The sequence below is a fragment of the Oncorhynchus masou genome, chromosome 13 (genome assembly GCF_036934945.1).
Source record: "Oncorhynchus masou masou isolate Uvic2021 chromosome 13, UVic_Omas_1.1, whole genome shotgun sequence".
Lineage (NCBI taxonomy): Eukaryota > Metazoa > Chordata > Actinopteri > Salmoniformes > Salmonidae > Oncorhynchus > Oncorhynchus masou.
In genome coordinates, this window is record NC_088224.1 from 59910886 (window position 1) to 59935049 (window position 24164).

At 42.6% G+C, this 24164-nt stretch overlaps 3 protein-coding genes across 7 annotated transcripts in view; all 3 read right to left on the reverse strand.

Annotated features, from left to right (window-relative positions):
- Positions 1-82: 82 nt before the first annotated feature.
- On the reverse strand, positions 83-8527 carry LOC135552729 (heterogeneous nuclear ribonucleoprotein L-like). 2 transcript variants are annotated; one of them, XM_064984536.1, is made up of 14 exons: positions 8377-8527; positions 6933-7051; positions 6297-6534; positions 6115-6202; positions 5681-5775; positions 5503-5575; positions 2636-2671; positions 2118-2189; positions 1559-1830; positions 1342-1463; positions 994-1195; positions 835-892; positions 640-747; positions 83-538 (listed from the first exon to the last, which is right to left on the reverse strand). In XM_064984536.1, exons 1-14 carry the CDS (start codon positions 8521-8523, stop codon positions 480-482), a joined length of 1689 nt encoding a protein of 562 aa, XP_064840608.1. In that variant the 5' UTR covers positions 8524-8527; the 3' UTR covers positions 83-479. The 2 variants fall into 2 exon arrangements, with proteins under 2 accessions (XP_064840608.1, XP_064840609.1); XM_064984537.1 differs by lacking the exon at positions 2636-2671.
- A 607-nt stretch (positions 8528-9134) lies between these two features.
- On the reverse strand, positions 9135-14196 carry LOC135552731 (serine/arginine-rich splicing factor 7-like). Of its 3 annotated transcripts, XR_010457494.1 has the most exons (9): positions 13983-14196; positions 13207-13438; positions 12819-13001; positions 12284-12364; positions 12148-12189; positions 11899-11943; positions 11691-11783; positions 10518-11188; positions 9465-9594 (listed from the first exon to the last, which is right to left on the reverse strand). XR_010457494.1 is itself a non-coding variant. In XM_064984538.1 (8 exons), the coding sequence occupies exons 2-8, from the start codon at positions 13428-13430 to the stop codon at positions 9543-9545; spliced, it is 720 nt and encodes a 239-aa protein (XP_064840610.1). In that variant the 5' UTR covers positions 13431-13438; positions 13983-14196; the 3' UTR covers positions 9135-9542. The 3 variants fall into 3 exon arrangements, 2 of the variants coding, with proteins under 2 accessions (XP_064840610.1, XP_064840611.1); XM_064984538.1 differs by lacking the exon at positions 10518-11188 and having other exon boundaries at positions 9135-9594; XM_064984539.1 differs by having other exon boundaries at positions 9507-11188.
- Positions 14197-16726: 2530 nt separating this feature from the next.
- The window catches only part of LOC135552732 (sodium/calcium exchanger 1-like), a 114977-nt gene continuing 107539 nt past the window's right edge, over positions 16727-24164 (reverse strand). For both annotated transcript variants that reach the window (XM_064984541.1, XM_064984542.1), the window contains one exon: positions 16727-24125. In XM_064984541.1, the coding sequence (XP_064840613.1) occupies positions 23749-24125 (377 nt within the window). In that variant the 3' untranslated portion in view covers positions 16727-23748. The remainder of the gene's footprint in view (positions 24126-24164) is intronic.

Sequence of the window (24164 nt, forward strand, 5' to 3'; positions counted from 1 at the left end):
TTTAATAACGGAACAAATACTAGATTCAATTATAATTATTACCGTAGTTGTGTTGGTTATTCAGTGAAATGATAATACAAAGTTGTTAACTGGCATAAAGAGGTTTATTTATTGAGGGCTGTAACAAAAGATGCACTACTTGAAATTGAGTTTTATTTCTCACAACTAAAGAAACTCTCCTTCCTCTAAATACAGACAAATGGTAAGCAGCAATAAAAAAAGGGGGGGGGGGGAAGAGTAATAAAAGATGTGAAACAATACAAAAGCTTTTCCTTGTTCATCCATCAGGCATAAAAACAATTCAAATTATCTGTGATTTACCAGTTCTTGCTTTTATGAGCTCAATATCAAAGAATTAGGACAAATCAATATGACTGCGGACAAACTCACTAACGGCCTAAAACACACAAGGTCAAAATAGGGGTGAAGACTGTAGGGATGACAGTTTGTGGAACATTATCCATGATCCTGGAGGCCATTTAGGTTGCATGCTGAGCGGTAGAAAAGCACAGCTTGAGGGTGTATGGGTACGGGCCAGCTGAAGAGAAAGACAGAAAGGGTTAGGAAACTAAGAATAGCCATCACCACTTGAATAAAACAGTGATCTTTTTAATATAGGCTTCGATTTCAAACACGTACTTGCGTTCTTCATCTGGTAGTGGTTTATCATCGACAAGGCCTCCATGGCGTCGTTGATGGACTCCCACTCCAAAAGCCCTGACGAGCTGCGCTCACCTGGACCTGCACCTGATAAGACAGTCCAATTCAGTTTAGTACCACTGTCATTCATACAAGAGTATGTAGTTCCAAAATGAAGCTCAAGTGTACACTTACTCTTTCCTGTGAAAAGTTTGATATTTGCAGGGGCTTTGACACCAACATCTTCACAGATCTGAAAAGAAAACAATCATTTGATTACTTTTGTAGGCATGTTGGTCTTTATTTCACTGCTCCATATATTAAGTGGTTTCCCGATGTGCTTTGGGAACTCGCCTGAGTGAAAATCTCAACGGATGAGTCTGGCTGAGCGTTGAAGAAGTGCAGGACATTGCTTGGGTGCTGAATGCGGTTCTTGGCAGCCTGCTCTGGGGAGGTGAAGCGGTTGTTGCGGGAGCCGTGGAAGTCCTTGAAGCTGGTGCTGCCGTCCTCCAGCTCGTAAGACTGACCAGGCATGATGGCCTGCTGTTTGGACACACTGCAAAGGGAAAAGAGCATTAGACTGAACTTGTACAAGCCTCACAGAACAGTCACTTATTATGGCAAGAAGCAGCGAATAAGATTAAGCACCAACTTTAAATGACAAGGCACTGAATGAACAGGCGTTTCCGATAAACATCTTACCAGACGCTGAGCTTCTGTCCAAAAAGGAAGTTGTTGTTGAGGTGAGTGATGGCCCGGTCTACAGCGTAACAGTCTCCCATCTCCACCATGGCTGCTCCTGGCTTACTCTTCATAAACTTCACCTGAGGTAGGGGACCAGATGCACAGGGTAACTCAATAGCAGCAGCATCTTATTGAAATAACTGCAATGGCTTGCCATCTTTCCCTCCACACTTACCCGCTCCACATTGCCATAGAGACAGAAAACATTAAACACTTTGTCTGCGTTCATCTTGGCAGGCTCCAAACCGTAGACCATGACTACAGGGGAGTCTGCGTGGGCACTGTACTCGCCAGGGGGTGGAGGGGGGGGCCCGTAGCCAGGTCCCCCACCGTAGCTGTGTGCCCCCCCTCGTCCCCTCATGGGAGGACCCATGCGACGGCCCTCGCTGTAATGTGGGGGTGGTGGGGGGCCATACCCGCTTTCGTCATATCCATGGTAACCACCCGCTAGAAACACAAGGGACCACAATATCATACAGGGAACATGGCTTGATTCGAACAAAGGATAGATGTCCAAAGAAAGGTTAACCTCACCATGTGTAAAAACATCTGGTTTTGATAAAAGGGTGGCACATTCCATTACCAGATGAGCTAAGAAAATTGACTACACCGCACCACTTCGCTGCCACTGTGGGGTACCCATTTTTAACCCACCATCTGCACCTCGCAGGTGAATTTAATGTGAGGAGAGCACTACAAAACACGTGTCTCCCCCCTGGGCCTAAGAGCCTTACCGTACTCTGGAGGGTGGTCTCCCAGCAGAGCCGGCGCCCTCACACGCTTGTTGGGGTTGGCACTCCCATCTTCTGAGAGGTGATAAAGGCAGGAGGCAGAAAAAAAGAGGGGAAAAGAGAAGAGCAATAGATAAATTGGCAAGAAACAGGAGACATTACAATGCAGCACAGTAGCGGATGTTCAAATAGAATTAAGGATAGCACACAAGAAAAACACATCTAGAGAAAGCACACTAAGCATAAAATAACTACTGAATATTAACAACACCAACAAGACCAAAAAATAAAATCTACATAGTACTGTATCTACTGGTTCAGTCATGGTATTCAGACGCCAAAGGTGATTTTTTTTTATCTTGAGTTCAGTGTAAACAAACTGTGTTTACAACAGCTAAGAATGAATTAAACGCTAAGAATCCTGAAAGCTAGCGACATCCTCCAATTGAAATCTGTTAGCATATGGTAGAAGGGAGAATGAGGTGGGTGAGAATGAAGCCAACATAAGTTTGCAAACACACCTCCAGCATTGCTCCCATTGCCATCAGCTTCTGCATCTGTACAGGTACACATCTCATACACATTAAATTCAGGCCAGATTAAACACACTCACCTACACATGGATAGTTGAGAAATTAAGAAAAACATCACTGGCGCATTAGACAAATTTGACTGCTTCAACATTCTACAAATGTAAACTATTTCAATACATTCACAGTCATTAACTTCATATTTTAACTAGGTTAAACAAGAAAGAGTCACATTTCAAATCTGTCTACAAGTCTCGAAAAGTGAAAAGAATACATAGACTCCTAGTGGAGAGCCACCCAAACACCAGCTTTATTCACACAAGTCTTCAACGGTGGACAAAATACCCACAGGGAATGCACTACAAGGCCACCTTTGAAATATGGTGGCACTGGAAACAGAGGGAGTGGAATGCCATATAAATACAGAAAAAAAAAGAAACAACTTTGAGGACAATCTTTTTGAAGACATCCCGAGTGTAAAATGGGAATGTGTGTTGTGTAACAAACTGGGGATCAGTTTACTTACAGCATGGATATATTGAAGGACAAAGATTGAGGCTGGAGACATTTGTTGTTATTTGGCAGTTGGTCCATTACTTCTCTCCGTTTTCATTTAAATCCTTTTCATCTTTTACTCCACTCCCCTTTGGAAGAACATTTCCACCTTTGGTTGGATTTCTGGCCTTTTTTGTGGCAATATCCATTGTGGTTGGTGGTCCACTCTCCAAGTGCCTTAACGAACACACTCCTTGCCAATTGCAGGCCGCAAAGCAGCCATTTGGAACATATCAGACCTGGGTCCTCATTAGGCGCAAATTGCCAGACCTGCGTCACATGGAAGGTGTTACACAGGAACTAAAAAAGTCAAATTTCCACAAGAGAGCTGCATTCAGAAAAAGATGGAGAAACTAAACAGGGATGCATGTTGCAAAAACATTATAGGAAGGAAAGGAGGGGGGGGGGGGGGAGAAGAGGCAAAACAGAACACCCGACTCCATGAGGTATGCATATATGAGGAGAAAAATGTGGTCTGTCTGAATGTGCGTATGCTTGTTCATGTTTGTAGTGTCTTCATCAGTTGTCTGTTGTATTCCTTCCCATGTGACTGGCTACAGCCTGACAATGACGGTGCGAATCATCTATGGAGTCAGTGCAGCAACAGGAGCGGAGGTTTTTGAGTAGTGTTTGATGTGTTAAACATCAGGAGCAGGGCACAAGAGAGCAAAACCACCTGCACCACCAAAGGCAGGCAGGTACAGAGAACAGGACAGTGTAGTCTTGAGCAACTGGTTTGTATCAGTATGGTTCATCTGTTTTGTGTTTGTGTGAGCATGCGCGTCACTACGGGTCTCTGGATGTTGTCTTTATAAGGTGGGTCTCCTGTGGATGTGTATCAGTCAAAAAGCTTCCGTGTCAACAGTAAGGTGATGACTTGCAGGTGAGGTCTGGGTGATGGCATGTTTCAATGTGTCAGGCATGTCTTGCTGGGGTCTCAAAATTGGGATGGTGTGGAAGGCACAGCTTAGTGCCAATGTACCAGCAACCAAAACTCCCCATGGAAAATGTGTCATGCCATAGAAAAGGTATAGGGGATATCTTCGTGACTTTGGAGCTATGTTGTTGCGGCACGAAGGAGATGGATTGGGGAGGGGGGGAAATGTCAGTTTATCAAAGCATGTCTGCTGCCATGGTCTTGCAGTCTATCCATCCCCAATGTCCTAAGTGTTCCTTCTGTTTGGTACAGAAAGTGGATGTGTCCTTATTGAAGTAGGAGCGGTGGAGGTTGAGGTGGTGTTGAGAGTAGTGTTGACGGCAGGAGTAGTGTTGGGAGTAGTGTTGATGACGGCAACAATGTGTCTCCGATGCATATATGGAAATGTGTTGCTCCAACGTGTTCCGACGAGAAGCTAGAGTGGCTGTTTATGTTCAATGCTTAAAGTAGCCTGTATAGATGTACAGATCTATACATTGACGAGTGCACTGGAAATGAAAGGAGCAATTGGCTGTTGGTAGAGCAAGCTTCACAAGAGACTCAAGTGGGTAAACAGAAAGGTATTTTTGCTCAGACTGTCTAGTCTTACAACTTGATGTATCCATGGGCAGTGCATTAGATTGGTTTCCATTGCAAAACAGAGCAATCAATATAATTTTTACACAGGCATAACACCATCTAGCAGACTTTGCCGAGGCACCATCAAGCAGGTATTCAGACAAGAAAGTAAGAGCTTAATGGATCAGTGGCAAGATTTATGAGCAACATCCTAGAACACTTCCTTATCTCACATTTAGTGAGGAACAAATGACTGTCGTCAGGTAGTTTTTACTACGAGTCAGTTGTCGCCAAACTAGAAAAGCTGCAGGACTTTGAGTTGGTACCCTTAGTGACCACATATCTTTAGATCTAATAGCACTGGGTTGAGGTTAAGGAGTTTACTCCTGGGTGTTCCAAGCAAGGGCGCATCCTGTTTTTATATTAGGCATGCAACTAAAAGCCTTGAGCAACAAACTGTAGTCTCTAGTGAAGAATATCTGGCCATTCAGCTGCTCCTTGCATCCCCAGCGTGTTTGGCTGTGTGACGGACGGTGCATCACCAGAAGACCATACCAGCACTTCAGTCATAATGCCACTGAAATGGAGCCCCATGTAAAAGTTAACTGTAATTTGCTAAACCAATATAACAGCCGGAGAGAAAGATACCAACCCAGCCCTGTGAACATTGATCTGGTTAAAGGAGCATTTCCTGTGTTCAGTGGCATTACCCCTGAAGGTCTACCATCCAACCCCCCTTCCCTCCCCCACAGTGGCAGTAAGGGTGCTGGTCGTGTCAGCAAGGACCACAGATGGCTGTGTGCGTTACCTTGACCACTCAGGTTGGGGTTGGTGTAGTCCCAAGTGTCCTGGTCATTCTTGAACACATTGAGACGAGTTGGCTGTGGGAGAATATACAAATTAATTCCAAAGCAAAGCATTTTCTCAAGTCCATATCATGGAACACTAGAAGCTGTTCGGGGCTATGAATGTGCATGTTCCTCTACCTTGGCATATTCGATCTTGAGTGTGCAGCAACCAGAGTAGATGTCTGCCCCGTTGAGGGAGGCCTTCGCCCTTTGTGCACTCTGCACTGAATCAAATGTGTTGAGAGTCAAGGAAAGGTCACGCAGACCAGTTCGGAGAAAAGTACGTCGCACAGACACCATAACACGTTCTAGTAATTCCGGAGCTTATTGCACAAGCCCTTGTTTACAAGTCTCTTTGTGCTAGTAAAAATATATCTGGTTAATCACTCATCACACACAGCATGTGCTACAAACAAATGACATGTTCCAGACTGCTGGTTTCCTGATTTGGTATGTAAACAGTATGTCAACTTAAAATTCCAGCAGTCTTAGTTTCACTAAGGCTTACCTGCGGGCATTCAAATTATTCACAAAATAAGTCATTTTGAAAAATGTATTTTGCAGCAAAGGATATTCCACCATGGCCTGAACACCATTCTTCCGAAAGATAACAATCCTCTGGACAGGGCCGCAGTTATTGCAGACAGTGTAGAGGACATCCTGTAGACACAAGTCATTCAAATGATCAGAAATAATATTGAAGTACACAGCACAACAGAATCAACAGGTTGGGTAAAGGTGACCAGCACTTTACCGTGGTAACGGGGTAGATTGGGTTCATGATGGTGAGAAGTAGCACATTGTTGACACTTCTAGAATCGTCCGGGTCGCCTGGCCGGGAGATCTTCTGGCTGGTGGAGTAGTTCACAAAGGCTGGGTGCCCGGAAATGTAGATCTGGTTGTCATTCGCATACGTCACAGCAGTGCAAGACCCATTCAAATCCTCATACTCAACCAAGGCCTGACGCTTCTTGGGCATAACAACCACATAGCTGTAAATAAAAAGGTTATATTAATAAAGGATGCATAACAAAGTTTCTTTATTTGCTTTGGTCCTCTGGATTGCTTCTGTGAGAGCAGGCTTTTGTTTCAGCTTGGATTATAGCTACTCATCTGGAACATGAGTTGAATCAAGTGTTATAGAAGTGTTAGAACAGAAGCTCTGCAAAGGTAAAGATGGGTACTGTTAAACCAGTAATGGCTAACTATAAAATGGTTGGATTGTGTTTGCATGGAGCAAAATTGGACCATGAAATGTGTGCATTGTAAGCGAAGTAGTCAGGGTACCAGTCTGCTTCTGCTTGAGCCATTTCTCAGTTGTCATGAGATCATTTTTGTATTTTGCATTTATTTTTAAAGCAGATGGTCAATTAATGTGCATATTCATCACCTAATAGCTCCAAACTCCTGCAGGGCCTCCACAAGGTCAGCTTCTGTAATGCCATCCACCAAGCCCCTCACATGCACAACTGGAGAGGGAAGGGTCTTATGTGGGTCATCATAGCCTTCCTGCAAAAAATAATGGGTAAACTAAATTCAAGCAATAAACTCATGTTTCCTGTTCAGCTCATAGCAGGAGGCAAGCTGAATAAACTCAACTACATAGTAAAATAGGTTTATGAACTCCACCAATGGAGTTGAGCAGATAATAAACGTTGTGTAATTCAGCACAGACCACATCAATTCGTCCATGGTCAATACTTCGAAACTGTAAATTATGAAACGCTTACCTTGTGTCCTCAGCAGTTAGGTACCTTGGTTTGCTGAAATCCACTCCCAATAAACGGTAATCACATACAACCACTGACTGTTTGCGCATGTGCCAATTGAATCGCAACGAAAATCGGTGGTTGTATTTGATGTTTTATTAAAATGTATGGATTTCGGCAAACAAAGGCATGCAACCACAGAGACCAAACATTGGTACACGGTATGCGTTTCAATTTAAATGGTTTGGAAGTATTGACCTTGGCGAATCGACGTAGCCTGCTTTCTACTAAACTCCATTGCTGGAGTTAATCAAACTTCCTTCACCATGGAGTTGAATTTAGTCTGGCTGGAAATATTAATTACCTACCAACATGTCATGAAATAGGGGTAACTAGTCAGCAAAATATTCGGGGAATATTAATGAGGAACTGTATTTTGTTATCCGTAATATTACGAGAACGTGGTCTCAGAAGGTTATGCATATTCGAGAAGTAGCGAATTAATTCGCTCGCTAGCTAACGTTACCTGCTAAAATCAATGAACCTGTCAATAATGAATCTAGTTAAGTTTATTTAAGTGATTATGCCCGAGACGTCGGTATTTTTTGGAAACATTGGCACGGGTGTTAGGCCCGAGACGAAGTTAACACCGACTCGTGTTCGTTGGTTCGAGCCTGGCAAAACGAAGCCACTAGGCTAGAACAAAGCAATAACGTTACGCTACCACTAGCTAGCTACCATAAGATATGGCGTGGCCTGCATTGAACACTCCCATTCATTTAAAAGAAAAAATGCTAGCTAGCGTTAGCTAGACAATGGTTGGAAAAAATATTAACCGAACTAGCTAGCCAGTTTTAACAAGCTATATAGCGGGATGTTTACTGGAAATAATTTAAGCTAAACATAAAATAGACTGAAAGTTATTCTACAAGAAAAATACGTGTGGTTTTGTTTAACATCGTGGAACACGGGAGAGCGGGCTAACGTTACTGGGTGCAATCAATTTTCGTAACGCCGCGTCATGAGTCTGAAATTGTTTTTTTTACAACTAAAGATTACATTTAAATTCATGCGTTTACATTAATTTCATTGTTAACGCAGATTATATCAGCATTAATTATTTACCGTTGCCATTCCTTCGTTGGTTTTTAGTCTTTTCGTTGCCCTGCCGCCTTCGTAATAACGGCCTGCCATAGCCATGTTGTCCCAGTTAAAAAGGTTGGTAGCGGTGACGGTGTGAAATGGACGGGAAAGTCCTGAACATTCACACATATGGGCCCGCCTTGAAGAGTCCGCTACGGTTCCCAATTGGCCTAAAAGGCACGTCAATAATGTATTCATCAACCTACGACCAGTTAAAATGCACAAAACAAGCCTTTCTGAATATCTTCTTGTCAGAGATCAACCCACTACTACTGTACTGAGCACTTATCTGTAAAAATAAACAAGATTAACCATTTTATTTCGACAGTCAATACAATTTCAGTTCAGGTGAGTGATCTAGGTAGTTACATATTTTTGATAATGGATGTTAAGGTTGAAAGGAGAGCAAAGATGACATGCACCAGGCAATGCATCTCAATGCAAGAGGCGTCACTGCAGTTCCTGGTTCGAATCCAGGCTGTATCACATCAGGCCATGATTGAGAGTCCCATCTTGACCATGGGCTATAAGTAAATAACCATGAATGACGGTGTTGGCCACATGTCAACAAATCTTCCAAATGTGATAAGGTGGGGGCATAAGTTTGAAAATGAAAGCAACTTGACTGCAAACCATTGTAGATGGGAAGTATATCATGTAATTTCCCTTTTCACGATAAAACATCTCCATGTAAGACACATTCTGTATATGTTCTCAACGTGTAAAACAAAAACACTGAATTAACGTGTCAAGATTTATTCCAAAATCTGCTACTGTCATAAGCCAGGGAAAGCAAAAACTTCAAGTACATCTGTTTACAGCTCTTGAACACAATGCCACACTGAATATAGTATAGGAAATAAGAACAAATACAAAGTTCTGGTTCACAAATCCCACTTCTGAAATTAGATATTTAAATTGTTTTGCTAAATTTAAAAAATTGGACATACGGGAGAGACATTTTAGGAATGTGACATCATGTAAAGGCATGCAGGGTTAGATATAAAGCTAATCCTGTAGAGTAATTACACAGCATCAGAAAAGAAAGGGGTAGATTCTAATCAATGCAGGGAACAATGACAAAACAAATAGCTGCAAGGCTAAAGCCAGTTGGTTGGAGGGGGATGGGGACGAGTTTAGTCTTCAAATCAATCTTCGCCTGGGGTGGGGCTCTTTTTCTGGCTTGGAGATCTGGAACGACTGAAACAGACAGAGAGAGGTGTAAGTACAGGGTAGACACAGCATGTCCACTCAATAACTAGCCCGGCACCCATCTTGTCCCAGCATGTCCTCTCAATAACTAGCCCGGCACCCATCTTGTCCCAGCATGTCCTCTCAATAACTAGCCCGGCACCCATTTCAGAACCAATCACAGCTCCAACACTGCTGGCCCATAATGAACTCTGTCCCACTACAACCAGTTTGCCTTGGTCAAGTCACTTTCATACTTTATAAATACAACACATTACAGCTTCATTGGATATCGCCAACTTCCACAAATGATATAACATGTAGGGAGAACCCTAATTAATTTAGCATAATTAAGCCAACAAGTGAAAGTTCCAGAGGTCAAGTAAATGGAGGAGCTGGGTGTTGAGAGACTAGGATGTTTTAAAGGGGGTGAGGTGCTAAAATCCTCCCTTGCATTTTCACACAAATAGACAAAAGACCAGAACTTTACAAATGGCACCCAAAACAAATACTGACCAAATAAATGGCAAAAGACTTGCCTTTTGCAAGCCCAAGTCTTTAGAATCCTACCTTGATATGGTAAACTATGTGCAGACAGTTACTTAAAACCAAAGGGAACAGCGCAAACATTCAAATAGGTTGACCTAATATACAGTATAAGGACAAGCCACCATCAAGGTAAGTAAATCAGCTACATGCTCCCTAGAAAAAAAATAAAACACTATCACTACACCCAGGATAATATGTAATGTATTCCAAATACTTAACACTCATACACCCACCCAGACAGAAACACACACACACATACACCTGTGGATTCTGACAGTGCATGCTCTGTATAGTTGAATGTTAGTGTACAGTATGTTAGGGAGTATCAGACTATACGTCTGCGTTCTGATCATGAATGACATTGACTCTTGGGTTTTCGTTACCTTTGGAGACAGTGGCAGAAACAACATGTACAGAGAAGCGACGGATGCTAGAACTCGAAGACACACTCGGAGGGTCTTGAAGTCTGATCTCTCGTCAGCTCTCCTTTCTCACCCTCTCAGAAGCTAAGCAAGAGGCCGGGCTCTGTAGGGAGGGGGCCTTAACTGGTCGACTGAACTCGGCTCAGCGTTCAGGTCTGTGGTGCGTGGGTTCTGGGAAGGAGTGGGGTGGAACAACTGTGTGTGCGCGCGTAGGATGGATGTGTCTCGTCAAAACGTGCGTCGGACGACCTCTTTAACCAGCATGGTGTAGGCTGATTTCTTGTCAGCCCTTGTCACCCTCCGGGAGGACGTTAACACCGCAAGGGATGACCCTGGTAAGTGCTTGTGCAGTCAGTCGACTCCCCACACTCTCTCTTTAAAAAAAGGCCTGATGCGATTGGTCACTGGAGTCTGATCACGACAGATTTCTCTTTTGGGTTTTTGAGGTTCTCTCGCCCTCTGAAGCTAATCAAATTGAGGCTGGATCTGAGGGAGAAGAGAAAAGAGAAGAGCCCCGCTCCCCCCAGCCGTCACCCAAACAGCCCCTCTGTCTCGGAGTATAGGCTCATCAGCTCTGTGTGCGACTCTCTGAAGCTAATCAAGGTCTGGCCTGGTCATTCTAGGAGAGGGACCTCCAAGAGAAAAGAACATTAAAATCAGGTATTTGTAAAAGATAAAGAGGGGGGTTTGGGCAGTGTTCCTCACTCTAGCTTGGGGTGCGTTAGAGTCCCTGACTATTTATTTTCACTCCCCATCCCTGGCCCCATCTCCTGCAGCAGCCATCTCTCTGATGAGTTGTCGCTCTGTGCGTTCTGGAAGGTCGACTCAGCAGACTTCGGGTGGAGGCTGGTCTGAGGTTGAGGGGGCAGCTACCCACGACTTACCTGATCATACCTAGCCCTGTCTAACAGATGGCAGTATACTTAAGCTGAGTGAATGTGTGGACTCATCTTTGAAAAATGTGATTTTATGATTTAAATAGGTGGGGGGAGAAGGGAGGCTTCCAGCACATTTGCAAAACAATATTCCAAATTAAGTATAATTAGCAGTATTGTACAAAATGGGCTAAGTCATGGCATTTACACAGTGCAGTAACAGCTTTGAAGGTATGGGTTGACGAGGAAGAAATCTTACCTATTCCTCTTATGGCTGGGAGAGCGGGATCTGGAGAGAGAGCGAGACGCAGAACGCCCTCTGGCCCGGGACCCTGACCGAGAACGGGAACGACTGCAACACAAAAAAACATGGGGGCTCAAGCGCTGGCACCAACCTAGATGGGATCAAGAGACAGGTCAGCTTTCAAAGGAAAGTATTGTGCAACTGTTATTCCAAAATGGCTTACCTCCTAACAGAGGTCCTGGACTTTGACCGCACAGGGGAACCAGACCTATTATGGAAGGGTGAAGTGTTTCAAGAAAATTACATGTTTTGAAGCCAATAGATAAATTAAAACAATCATATGAATACATTTTCAGGAACAAAAGGGATGATCAAACAGGTTTGCCCAGAATGCAAATGAAACTATACTTCCTATGAAACCAAGAAAAAAAAGAAACGTCATCAGCATGCAAAATGACCCGTAGACTCTTACCTCTTCCTACGTTTGGGATAAGATGGGGAGCGGTGCCTGCTGCTGTTTTGTAGAAGAGAGACCAGTATCAGCACAGGGAGAGGTTTGAATGACAGTAGAAAAGCAGGAGGTAGGAGGAGAAACCCTGTTGACTTACCGGTCATTGCTGCGGGAGCGAGATCGATAGCGGCTGCCACGTGACCTGGAGACGGAACGAGACCGAGAGCGAGAGCGTGATCTGGAATAAAAGAAACAGGCTTTGATGTCACTAATACAGGGTTTTTCTGTGAAAGGTTGGTCGGGAGTTATGAGAATACATCTTATAACCACACACCATTTCTACTTAATTTGGATTGGAGGACAATTTGGGTCATGGGAGGACAGTCAATTTCTCATTTGGGTCTCGAGCTGAAAAGGTTGAAGAACCCCTGCTCTAATATGTAAGCACAGTAGTGAAACAAAGAGGACAGCATTGCCCCTCAGCAGTAGAGATGAATCCAACCAGGTCAGCAAATTTTGTCTGTGTGTCATAGTTTCTCGACATAATACAGTTCCATTTTTCTCACACCAAATGATACTTTGAAGTAATAAGAACAATGTTGTATAAGGGGAAAACTACATCACCTGCCTTACGCAGAATTATGACTGCTACTGGCAGTATATCAGAAGCAGACATTGGGCAAGTAGAATACCTGCTCCGACGACCTCCTCCCCTCTTGCTGAAACGGTAGCAGTCATAGGCATAGTGGCCCCTGTCCCCACACTGGTAGCAGCGGTCTTGAGGGTCAAAGTGGCGGCGGCTGGGGCGGCCATGTTTGGTCTTCCGTGACATGCCAGTGGACAGCTCCACACGGATCCGAGAGCCGCACAGCACCCTGAGGTAGGGAAAGAGGGCAGAGTTTAGTGATAACAGGGTAAGAAAGAAAATATTGTGTAATACTGGGCAAAGTCTGCAAGAGTAATGCCTGAATCACAATTAATATCCCAAAACTGAAAACACCACTTCAACCAAAATATATATAAACTGATGTGACAACATTATGGCTGTGAAATGTGCAGATAAATATAAAAGTTACTCACTTTCCATCCATGCCTTTAACTGCGTCCTCTGCATCACGGGCATCCTCATACTCCACAAATGCGAAACCTGGGGGGTTCCTGGCCACCCATACCGTGCGTAAAGGGCCATAGTAACTGAACGCCCGCTCTAGCTCACCCTTGGCAGCACCGTTGCCTAAGTCGCCAACATAGACCTTGCAATCGGTGTTACGAGAAGAGCTGCGAGAAGACGAGTGGTATGACATCTCCCCACCTGGAGGAAAGAGGGAGACACCGTGAACCAGCTAACTAGCTAAAGTTGGTTGAAAAGTATACATAGGAAAATTGAGCTGTGCTTGAGAGTATGAAGCTAGCTACTAATATAAATAACTTAGCTGGCTAACGTTAGCTATAAATACAAGCAAGAAAACGAGCTAGCCAGGGGTGTATTCATTACGGAATCCGTTTAAGAACCAAACGGAAACTAACAGCTAAACGAGAGTTCATATTGGACAAATTCAGGTAGGTCCCGCCCCGTTTCGTACAATTGGCTTCCGTTTACGAAACGTTTTGCAACAGAATCGGCGTAATGAATATGCACCATTTATTCACTCGCTGTTTTAGTTCAATATTGGTAGACGACAATAGCCCGTTGCTAACTATCTCACTGACAATGCTTCTTCCTTATTATACTGTGTTGCTAACAATTCTATCGCTAGTGCCATACTCAAATTAACCAGAGACAATGTAGCTAGCTAGCTAGAAACAACGTTATCCAACTAGCTTGCTCAAGTAAACAATGGCGTCCGTGCGATTACCTTTATCCCCAAACAGTTCCGCGATTAATTTCAGTGTCCGCTCAATTTACAGAAATAAAACATGGGCGAAACGTATTCAATCCTAAAGTATTTCTTATTTTGATTACTTATTTTACTGGATTTCAAATTCTTCACTAGGCAACAAACCTATTCGCTGTTCTGTCAGACTACCCGTGCAAGAATGCACTTGCGCAGTAACGTGCCCCGCTACAATGAGGTCATGTGTTTTTCTTCACATTGGTTATGATAGTTGTCGGCCTTGGCAACTGACCATCCCCTTGCCCCCAATCTTCCATACAGATTTGAGAGAAGTCTCGATTTTATACCTACAATCTCCATATATTTAATTATTTTTTAGATTGAGATATACTGAACAAATAAATGTAAAGTGTTTCATGAGCTGTTATAAAATATCCCAGAAATGTCCATTTGCATACAAAGCTTATTTGTCTCAAATTTGTTTACATCCTGTTCGTGAGCATTTCTATTTAACAACAGAATCCATCTACCTGACAGGTGTGGCATATCAAGAAGCTTATTAAACAGCATGATCATTACACAGGTGAACCTTGTCCTGGTGACAGTAAAAGACCACTCTAAAATGTGGAGTTTTGTCACACAACACAATGCCACAGCCATCTCAGACATTGCTTACTTGACCCCTGGAACTTTGACTTGTTGGTTTAATTATGCAAAATTAATTAGGGTTCTCCCTACATGTTATATCATTCGTGGAAGTTGGCGATATCCAATGGAGCGTGCAATTGGAATGCTGACGGCAGGAATGTCCACCAGAGCTGTTCCTAGAGAATTTAATGTTAATTTCTCTACCATAAGCCATCTCCAAAGACATTTTAGAGTAAATGCTCACCTTCGATGGCCACTGGCACGCTGTAGAAGTGTGCTCTAAATGGGATGAATCCCGGTTTCAACTGTACCAGCAGATGGCAGACAGTGTGTATGACGTCTTGTGGGCGAGTGGTTTGCTGATGTCAATGTTGTGAACAGAGTGCCCCATGGTGGCGGTGGGATTATGGTATGGCCAGGCATAAGTTATAGACAATGAACACAATTGCATTTTATTGATGGCAATTGAAATGCACAGAGATACTGTGATGAGATTCTGAGGCCCATTATCACCTCAGGTTTCAGCATGATAATGCACTGCCCTATGTTGCAAGGATCTGTACAAATGGAAGCTGGAAGCTGAAAATGTCCCAGTTCTTCCATGGTCTGCATACTCATCAGATATATCATCCTTTGAAAATGTTTGGGATGCTCTGGATCGACGTGTACGACCACATATTCTAGTTCCCGCCAATACTCAACAACTGAGCACAGCCATTGAAGAGGGGTGTGACAACATTCCAAAGTCCACAATCAACAGCCTAATCAACTCTTTGAGAAGGAGATGGGTCGCGCTACATGAGGCAAATAGGTCAAACCAGATACTGACTGGTTTTCTGATCCATGCCCCTACCTTTTTAAAAAGGTATGTGACCAACAGATGTTTATCTGTATTCCCAGTCATGTGAAACCCATAGATTAGGGCTTAATGAATTGTTTTCAATTGACTCATTTCCTTATTTGAACTGTAACTCAGTAAAATCTTAGAAATTGATGCATTTTTATTTTTGTTCATTGTATAAGGAGAGAAAGTCTTGAATGGCAGCCTACTCAATGACTTGTAATGTAAGTTGTTGTCAATGTCTGTCACTTGCGTTCAAGTTCTCATATAAAAAAGGATTACACAGACACAGTAAGCATTGAAAATAAATAAACTATATTCAATAAGGTCAACTTGAGTTGATTACATCTTTGTTTTTTCTAAACACATTACACCTCATGCCATAGTTTTCCTTTGTTTTTACCTACATAAAAAAATTCAATATAATTTTCAAATAATTTATTACAGTATTGAATGAATGTAAATATCACATATCTTCTTCAAGTCAGTCACTATTCCATACAAATGTCAGTCAGAGAGAAAGGTTCACAGATCAAACTGCACAAAGAACACATTGAAGAGCACGACCTGGGGTGGATCACCCCACTACAGAAAGTTGAGGGGCACGAACAGACACAGATATATCATACTCAAACAAACTGACAACCAAATGATCAGAGGCGTTCAGACATAGACAGGAAAAGTCAGGCTTTCTTTTCACAGCTTTTGTAGCTGGTGAATAAATAAGTAGACTGTAGACACGTAATCAAAAAATGACAATTCACCTGCTGCTAGACCAAGTCGACATTGCTCAGTTTGTTGCAAGCGTGAGCAGACCACGCAAGCAGCCACCCAGGACAAGAAGAGAAACTATTTTGGGATAACTCGATCCAAATGTAAACCTAGACGTCCATAAGAGACCATGCTAACACACAAGGGGTTCATGCATTTGCAGATAGGATGACATTTACTGCACACACATAAAACATCTGGGAGTGACATCTCATCTACAGCAATGGCAAAAGCCAGACAGTTAACTAGAAGTCATTAAAAAAACTGAACATTGTAGACAGGTCTATTCAGGAAAAGGCATATCATAACCAACCCAATGAATGTAAATGGCATTCTATATATCACAACGCTGAACAAACTGACAAGATACTTGCGATGTCCATTACTATTTTTATGTAAACATGCTAATCTCACTTGATAGTCTTCAAGTTAATTAATTAAATATACAGTACCAGTCAAAAGTTTGGACACACCTACTCATTCAAGATTCTTTCTTTATTTTTCCTATTTTATACATTATAGAATAATCCTGAAGACATCAAAACTATGAAATAACACATATAGAATCATGTAACAAAAAAAAGTGTTTAACAAATCAAAATATAGTTTTAGATTTGAGATTCTTCAAAGTAGCCACCCTTTGCCTTGATGACAGCTTTGCACACTCTTGGCATTATCTCAACCAGCTTCACCTGGAATGCTTTTCCAACAGTCTTGAAGGAGTTCCTACATATGCTGGGCACTTGTTGGCTGCTTTTCCTTCACTCTGCGGTCCAACTCATCCCAAACCATCTCAATTGGGTTGAGGTTGGATGACTGTGGAAGCCAGGTCATCTGATGCAACACTGCCTCACTCTCCTTCTTGGTCAAATAGCCCTTACACAGCCTGGGGGTGTGTTGGGTCAGTGTCCTGTTGAAAACAAATGATGGGATGGCATATCGCTGCAGAATGCTTTGGTAGCCATGCTGGTTAAGTGTGCCTTGAATTCTAAATAAATCACTGACAGTGTCACCAGTAAATTACCATCACACCTCCTCCTCCATGCTTCACAGTGGGAACCACAAATACGAAGATCATCCGTTCACCTACTCTGTGTCTCAAGAAGACACGGTGGTTGGAACCAAAAATCTCAAATCTGGACTCATCAGACCAAAAGACAGATTTCGACCGGTCTAATGTTCATTGCTCGTGTTTCTTGGCCCAAGCAAGTCTCCTCTTATTGGTGTCCCGTAGTAATTGTTTCTTTGCAGCAATTCGATCATGAAGGCCTAATTCACGCAGTCTCCTCTGAACAGTTGATGTTGAGATGGGTCTGTTACTTGAACACTGTCAAGCAGTGAACTCCAATGAACTTATCCTCTGCAGCAGAGATAACTCTGGGTCTTCCATTGCTGTGGCTGTCCTCATGAGCCAGTTTCATCATAGTGCTTGATGTTTTTTGTGACTGCTCTTGAAGAAACTTTTAAAAGTTCTTGAAATGTTCCTTATTGACTGACCTGCGTGTCTTAAAGTAATAATGTGCTTATTTGAGCTGTTCTTGCCATAATATGGACTTGGTCTTTTAACAAATAGGGATATCTTCTGTATACCACCCGTACCCTGTCATAACACAACTGATTGTCTCAAACTCCACAAATGAACAAGGCACACCTGTTAATTGAAATGCATTCCAAGTGACTACCTCATGAAGCTGGTTGAGAGAATGCCAAGAGTGTGCAAATCTGTCATCAAGACAAAGGGTGGCTACTTTGAAGAATCTCAAATATAAAATATATTTAGTCTGCCAAATGACTTAAATGTAATGTAATGTTTAACACTTTTTTGGTTACTACATGATTCCATATGTGTTATTTCATAGTTTTTATGTCTTCACTACTATTCTACAAATGTAGAAAATAGTAAAAAATAAAGAAAACCCCTTGAATGAGTAGGTGTGTCCAAACGTTTGACTGGTACTGTATGTCGGTTGGTAGAGGGTGCAACAAACACTGGAGAAAATAAGTGTTTTACTACCACTGAGTGAGCCCAGTTGACTGCTCATCAAGTTGAACTCAAAGAAGATTCAGGTTTATATTTTTGCACATTGCAACTACTCTCTTTGAAACATTGTAACGGTTCAAATGGTTTGCTTCAAGGAGCCGTTGAACAATAAAATATCATTAATAAATATAAATAATTTAAATAATCTGGGCAACAGAAATGTGTATGTAGAGTATAAAAACATAAGACACAGTGATTTATGAGAGAAATAATACATCAGCTAGTGGTACATCAAATGAACAGTTCAAGGGGAAATTCGAATTGGACAATTAGAGAAATATCTAAATGCCTCTTTATCACCTGCCTAAACCATCGGGGCTACATCTGTGGTGCTTCCACCATTACCAATATAATTTGAAAATAGAAAAATGTCACTTCTGGATTTTTTTGTTGTTGAAGAAGAGATAAGAATTTGCTTTTCAAAAGTTGACTAACACTGTTAGTGGGGAATCACTGAGGAGGGCCAAGGTAACTGAAATCTTTGTATGTTATACAAGCATCAATAACCATATTTATGCATAACTATTCTTAAGTGTGCATTCCAAATTCATTAAGTTGCTATTTGAATCAGTATATTTGTAGTTGAAGGGTTCAGTTTGTTTACTCCCTTTATTTCCAAAATGTCATTACTCATTAATGCACTTATAACATCTGTCTCTAGTATTGTGCAGCATATTGACAGAGCCTCACTGCTGTGTTCTATTCTCTCTCCATATCCACCTCAGAACACCTGGCAATACTGGGATAAACACACCTCCATTTTGTGTCAGCCTTGTTGTCCTCTGTTATTATAAATGTTTTCTTAGCGACTCAATAAGTCAGGCGATTGAGCCACGTGTAAGGACCATGGACAGTAACAGTTCACTGCCCCTCCCCATCTCCCACTATCTTACTTATTGCACTTTCATCTCATTGAGAATGGGGCAGGAGTAACAAAATATTATAAAGTAGAGTCAAATCCAGAGTAAACACAGTATACCTAAGTGGATCTTTCATGAAGATGTTATTTCAGTTTATATGTAATCATACACTACATGACCAAAATTATGTGGACACCTGCTCATCGAAGGTCTCATTCCAAAATCATGGGTATTAATATGGAGTTGGTCCCCCCTTTGCTGCTATAACAGCCTCCTATGAAGGCTTTCCACTAGATGTTGGAACATTGCTGCGGAGACCGGATTCCATTTAGCCACAAGAGCATTAGTGTGGTCGGGCACTGATGTTCGGCGATTAGGCCTGGCTCGCAGTTGGCGTTCCAATTCATCCCAAAAGGTGGCCAATGGGGTTGAGGTCAGGCTAGTCAAGTTCTTCCACACTGATCTCGACAAAGCATTTCTGTATGGACCTCGCTTTGTGCACGGGGGCATTGTCATGCTGAAACAGGAAAGGGCCTTCCCCAAACTGTTGCCACAAAATTTGAAGCACAGAATCGTCTAGAATGTCATTCTATGCTGTAGAACTAAGATTTCCCTTCACTGGAACTAAGAGGCCTAGCCCGAAACCATGAAAAACATCCCCAGACCATTATTCCTTTTACACCAAACTTTACAGTTGGCACTATGCATTCGAGCAGGTAGCTTTCTCATAGCATCCGCCAAACCAGATGGTGAAGCGTGATTCATCACTCCGGAAAATGTGTTTCCACTGCTCCAATTGTGGCAAGCTTTACACCACTCCAGCCGAAGCTTGGCATTGCGCATGGTGAACTTAGGCTTGTGTGCGGCTGCTCGGCCATGGAAACCCATTTCATGAAGTTCCCGACAAAAAGTTATTGCGTTGACATTTCTTCCAGAGGCAGTTTGGAACTCAGTAGTGAGCTTTGCAACCGAGGACAGAAGAATTTTTATGAGCTTCAAGACTCGGCAGTCCTGTTCTGTGAGCTTGTGTGGCAGCTCTAGCAGCTCTAGCAGGCCAAACATTTTTAGAACTGACTTGTTGGAATGGTGGCATCTTATGACGGTGCCACGTTGAAAGTCACTGAGCTCTTCAGTAAGGCCATTCTACTGCCAATTTTTGTCTATGGAGATTGCATGGCGGTGTGCTCGATTTTATACACCTGTCGGCAATGGGTGTGGCTGAAACAGCCGAATCCACTAATTTGAAGGGTTGTCCACATACTTTTGTATATACAGTGGGGCAAAAAAGTAATGTAGTCAGCCACCAATTGTGCAAGTTCTCCCACTTAAAAAGATGAGAGAGGCCTGTAATACTTATTTTCTACCATAATTTGCAAATAAATTCACAAAAAATCCTACAATGTGATTTTTCTGGATTTTTTTCTTCTCGTTTTGTCTGTCATAGTTGAAGTGTACCTATGATGAAAATTACAGGCCTCTCTCATCTTTTTAAGTGGGAGAACTTGCACAATTGGTGGCTGACTAAATACTTTTTCGCCCCACTGTATAGTGTATATTACCTCTGCCACTTTTCTTAGCTAAGTAGTAGAGATTACTCTGAGCTGCCACTGGTTCCACACATTGCACAAAGATCTATTTGGTTTCGGGTTCCCGCTCCAAGCATACACATACTCAACAAAGTGCAAGACAAGTCAAATTAAACAAAATATTAAATACTAGACTTTAAGGCAATAAATGGGTATGACGCAGAATGACTGTAGCAACGATCTGTAGTTACTGCATAACAGTCAGTACCTGATTAGAACATGATGAGAACCCATGGGTTGAAATGTAATCTCTCCCAGTTTCACTGTTACGTAAACGGAGCAGTTTGGATTTCAAAAGGTAAGAAACCAGAATAACCAGAAGAATAGGAGCATTTGGAATTAACACTGTTGGACAAGTTGGAGTACAGTAAGCCTCACTCCAAAATAAGTTAACTTATATGCCATGGTCTTAGGTACTGATGGTGGCCCAGTGTTGCTGTATTTTGGGCCAATTAGCTGGGGTTGGGATATTTCCAGAGCAGCCTTTACTGTTAACAGGTGAGGAGCAGAAGCAGTCTGTATGCTCTTCACAGGTCTGGCTGCAGTCTGGACGTCCTGCTCTATGTGAACCATTCTCCTATGAAATACACACACACTGTATTCTCGTGTCACCACCCATGCATGCATCATTATCATTATTTTTGTCCATGCCGGTGCCGTGCTGTCACTATTATTCTGTCATGCATCTCTACCCACTATTCCACAGCAAAGACTTACAGCCCTCAACACCTGATAGTTGTTCCTTTATAGCATCACAAACGAGCAACGTTTTTTTCCCTTCACAAATATTGATAGATTTTCGATTGAATGAACAACAATATAGACGTCTCAGTACAGAACTCTTCTGGTCCTGAAGTCTTACACAGGTGACCAATATCCTTACATATGATATATTTTGGACCAAACAAACGCTACCCTCAAACTCACCACCCCTCTCTGCTTTTACCTCTACACCCACCAAAGTACAATGAATAGTTACTGTCCACTGAGCAAGCGTGGAGCCAAAGGGATACAGTATATTTGTAAAGTTGACTTTATACCTGTGTTCAAGTAACGGATTGTTTTTGAAAAGTATACGTTAGATGGCGATACACTCTCTTGTAGTATCATATTTCTAGGAGATGAATGTGTCGTTTTGTGCTGTGCTTCAGTGGATAGTAACTCACCCTTGGACAGTAACAAATAATATTTACACCATCAATGTGCCTGCATTGCTAAATCCTCATTTCACTCGTATGGCGGTTGCGAAAGGTCATAAAAATGTACAATGTCTCAAACATGATGGTGATGGAGGACTCTACTGTCTGGAGTGGAATGCAGATCTATGATCTCCACTGTAATATCTGAAGTCCAGTGAGATGTGAACAGTAAGAGCCTCAAGAGCTGGATGTGAGACTTTCTTTATTCAGAGTGATGCCTCCAGAAACTCTTGTCTTCCCTTCATTCAGAAGTCCACAGATGAGGAGGCAAATTTATATTTAATCCCTCTGGATCGCTCTGTTTAACTTCAATGGATTGGACTGTAGTTATGAGAAAGAATGATGTCTCGTCGAGGAGACATAACTTACACAAGCAATCTCCAAAAGTCTTTTTCCTGTCAAGTCGGAGAGTGGTGACTAGTTTCTGAACACCATGCATTATATCTGTTCCCATTGGCCACCCCATTCTACCATATCTGTAGAGAAGTCCATCTAATAAATACATCTACTCTCCTATAGTATATAAGCATGTATTTACACCAACACAGCATTGAGACCTTGTTTTAATGTCATGCGGAATTCCCACCTCTCTATAGAAAATTATAACTGCAACTTGGGGCTTTCAGTTTTGTTGTTGTTTTACTCAGTATCTCCCGTTGCTAAATGTAAACAATTTACTCATTGATCAACCATTTTCATGGTGCTCCGTCATAGCGACTGAACATGGACCCATTCCACTACTACGCAGTGGAGTAAAGTAACTAAGTAAAAATACTTTGACTTAAAACGTACTCCAAAAACAAGTTCTGTTCTCTACCTTACTATTCATATTTTTGACAACTTTGACTGTTACTCAACAACATTCCTAAAGAAAATATATACTTTTTTACTTCCATACCTTTTCCCTGACACCCAAAAGTACTTGTTACATTTAGAATGCTCAGGCAGGAGAGCAATATGGTCCAATTCACGCACCTATCAATATAACGCATTGTCATCCCTACTGCCTCTGATCTGGCAGACTCACTAAACACAAATACTGCGTTTGTAAATTATGTGTAGGTTTTGGAGTGTGCCCCTGGCTGTCCATAAAAAATACATTTGTGCAGTCTGGTTTGTTTAATATCCGGAATTTGATGTATAGCATTTACTTTTAGTTTTACTCAAGTCTGACAATTGAGTATTTTTTTGCACCACTGTACTTTGAGTCTGGTTTGCCTCTGCTGCACCGGTGATAGAGCTATGGCCATCCCTGCAAAACCCATGGCACTCGAATGAATAGAATGCCACTGCAACACTTAGTTTCTACACACCTGTCTGTCACTTTCTCTCTTTCGCTCTCCCTCTTTTCCGACATGCTGGTTTACATTCTGAACATGCTTCCTTCTTTGACATCTTCATCACTTCCTTGACCAATACTTTGTTTTCTCTCCTTCTCTTCCTCGTTTGTCCAGTGAGTGTGTATAACATTTGAGTGTGCAATAGGAGGTTGATGTTAACTGGGTGTCATCCAGGCCACACACAACCTGTGTGGTACCCTTGTACAGTATTGTATGTGTGTGTGTTTGTCTTGGTGAGAGACCACATTTGCATTTGTTGGCGCATGCATGTTGTTATATGTACAGTTCATATTTCAGTATGTGTGTGTATGTGTTTTGTATGTAATTGTGTGTGTATATCTGGTATGTCTATAGATCCCTTAGGTATTAGTGATCCAGTGACAATGACCAGGTCCAAACCTTTGGCCTGGGCCCTGTCCTGTTGTAGATGTGTGTATTATAATAACTATAATGTATATCAGTGTTTTGACTAGTAGCCCTGTCTCTGCTCTCATGTGTCCTCTAAAAGCCCTCTATGTGGCAGTAGGCCTCCAGGCTGGAGAAGAGGACGTAGAGGAACCAGAGGCCCAGGAAGAAGAGGCTGGTGATGATGCGTGCTGTCCGCGGCCCACCCAGCTCCCCCCCGATAGAGGGCCGCCGGCGGAACAGTAGCACGCCCATGCAGATGAAGGCGAAGCTAGTGAAGATGGTGACGGAGAAGGCCAGGGAGCCCGGGTCCACGCGGAATTCCTTGCCCTGCACCTTCCAGTAGACGGCCGCCACCGACCACGCCACTCCGATGCCCAGGAACACGTTGACCGCGTTGCTGCCCGTCACATTGCCCACCGACGCGTCAGCGTGCTGGTCCTGCGTAGCCGCCACCTTGCTGGCAAACGTGTCTGAGGAGGGAGGGAGGAGGGTAGGAAGGTTGGGAGAGA

Bases quoted from the DNA above. Each gene is read 5' to 3' on its own strand.
- LOC135552729 (XM_064984536.1), bottom strand. From the start codon at position 8,523: ATGTGTGAATGTTCAGGACTTTCCCGTCCATTTCACACCGTCACCGCT. The intron at 2,190-2,635 runs GTGTGTTTGCAA...ATCACCTCTCAG, and splicing joins CAATGGGAGCAATGCTGGAG to AAGATGGGAGTGCCAACCCC. The intron at 539-639 runs GTACGTGTTTGA...CTTTCTCTTCAG, and splicing joins CTACCAGATGAAGAACGCAA to CTGGCCCGTACCCATACACC.
- LOC135552731 (XM_064984538.1), bottom strand. From the start codon at position 13,430: ATGTCATACCACTCGTCTTCTCGCAGCTCTTCTCGTAACACCGATTGC. The intron at 12,365-12,818 runs GTATTCTACTTG...CTTTTATTCCAG, and splicing joins GGAGGAGGTCGTCGGAGCAG to ATCACGCTCTCGCTCTCGGT. The intron at 12,190-12,283 runs GTAAGTCAACAG...TCTACAAAACAG, and splicing joins CGCTCCCGCAGCAATGACCG to CAGCAGGCACCGCTCCCCAT.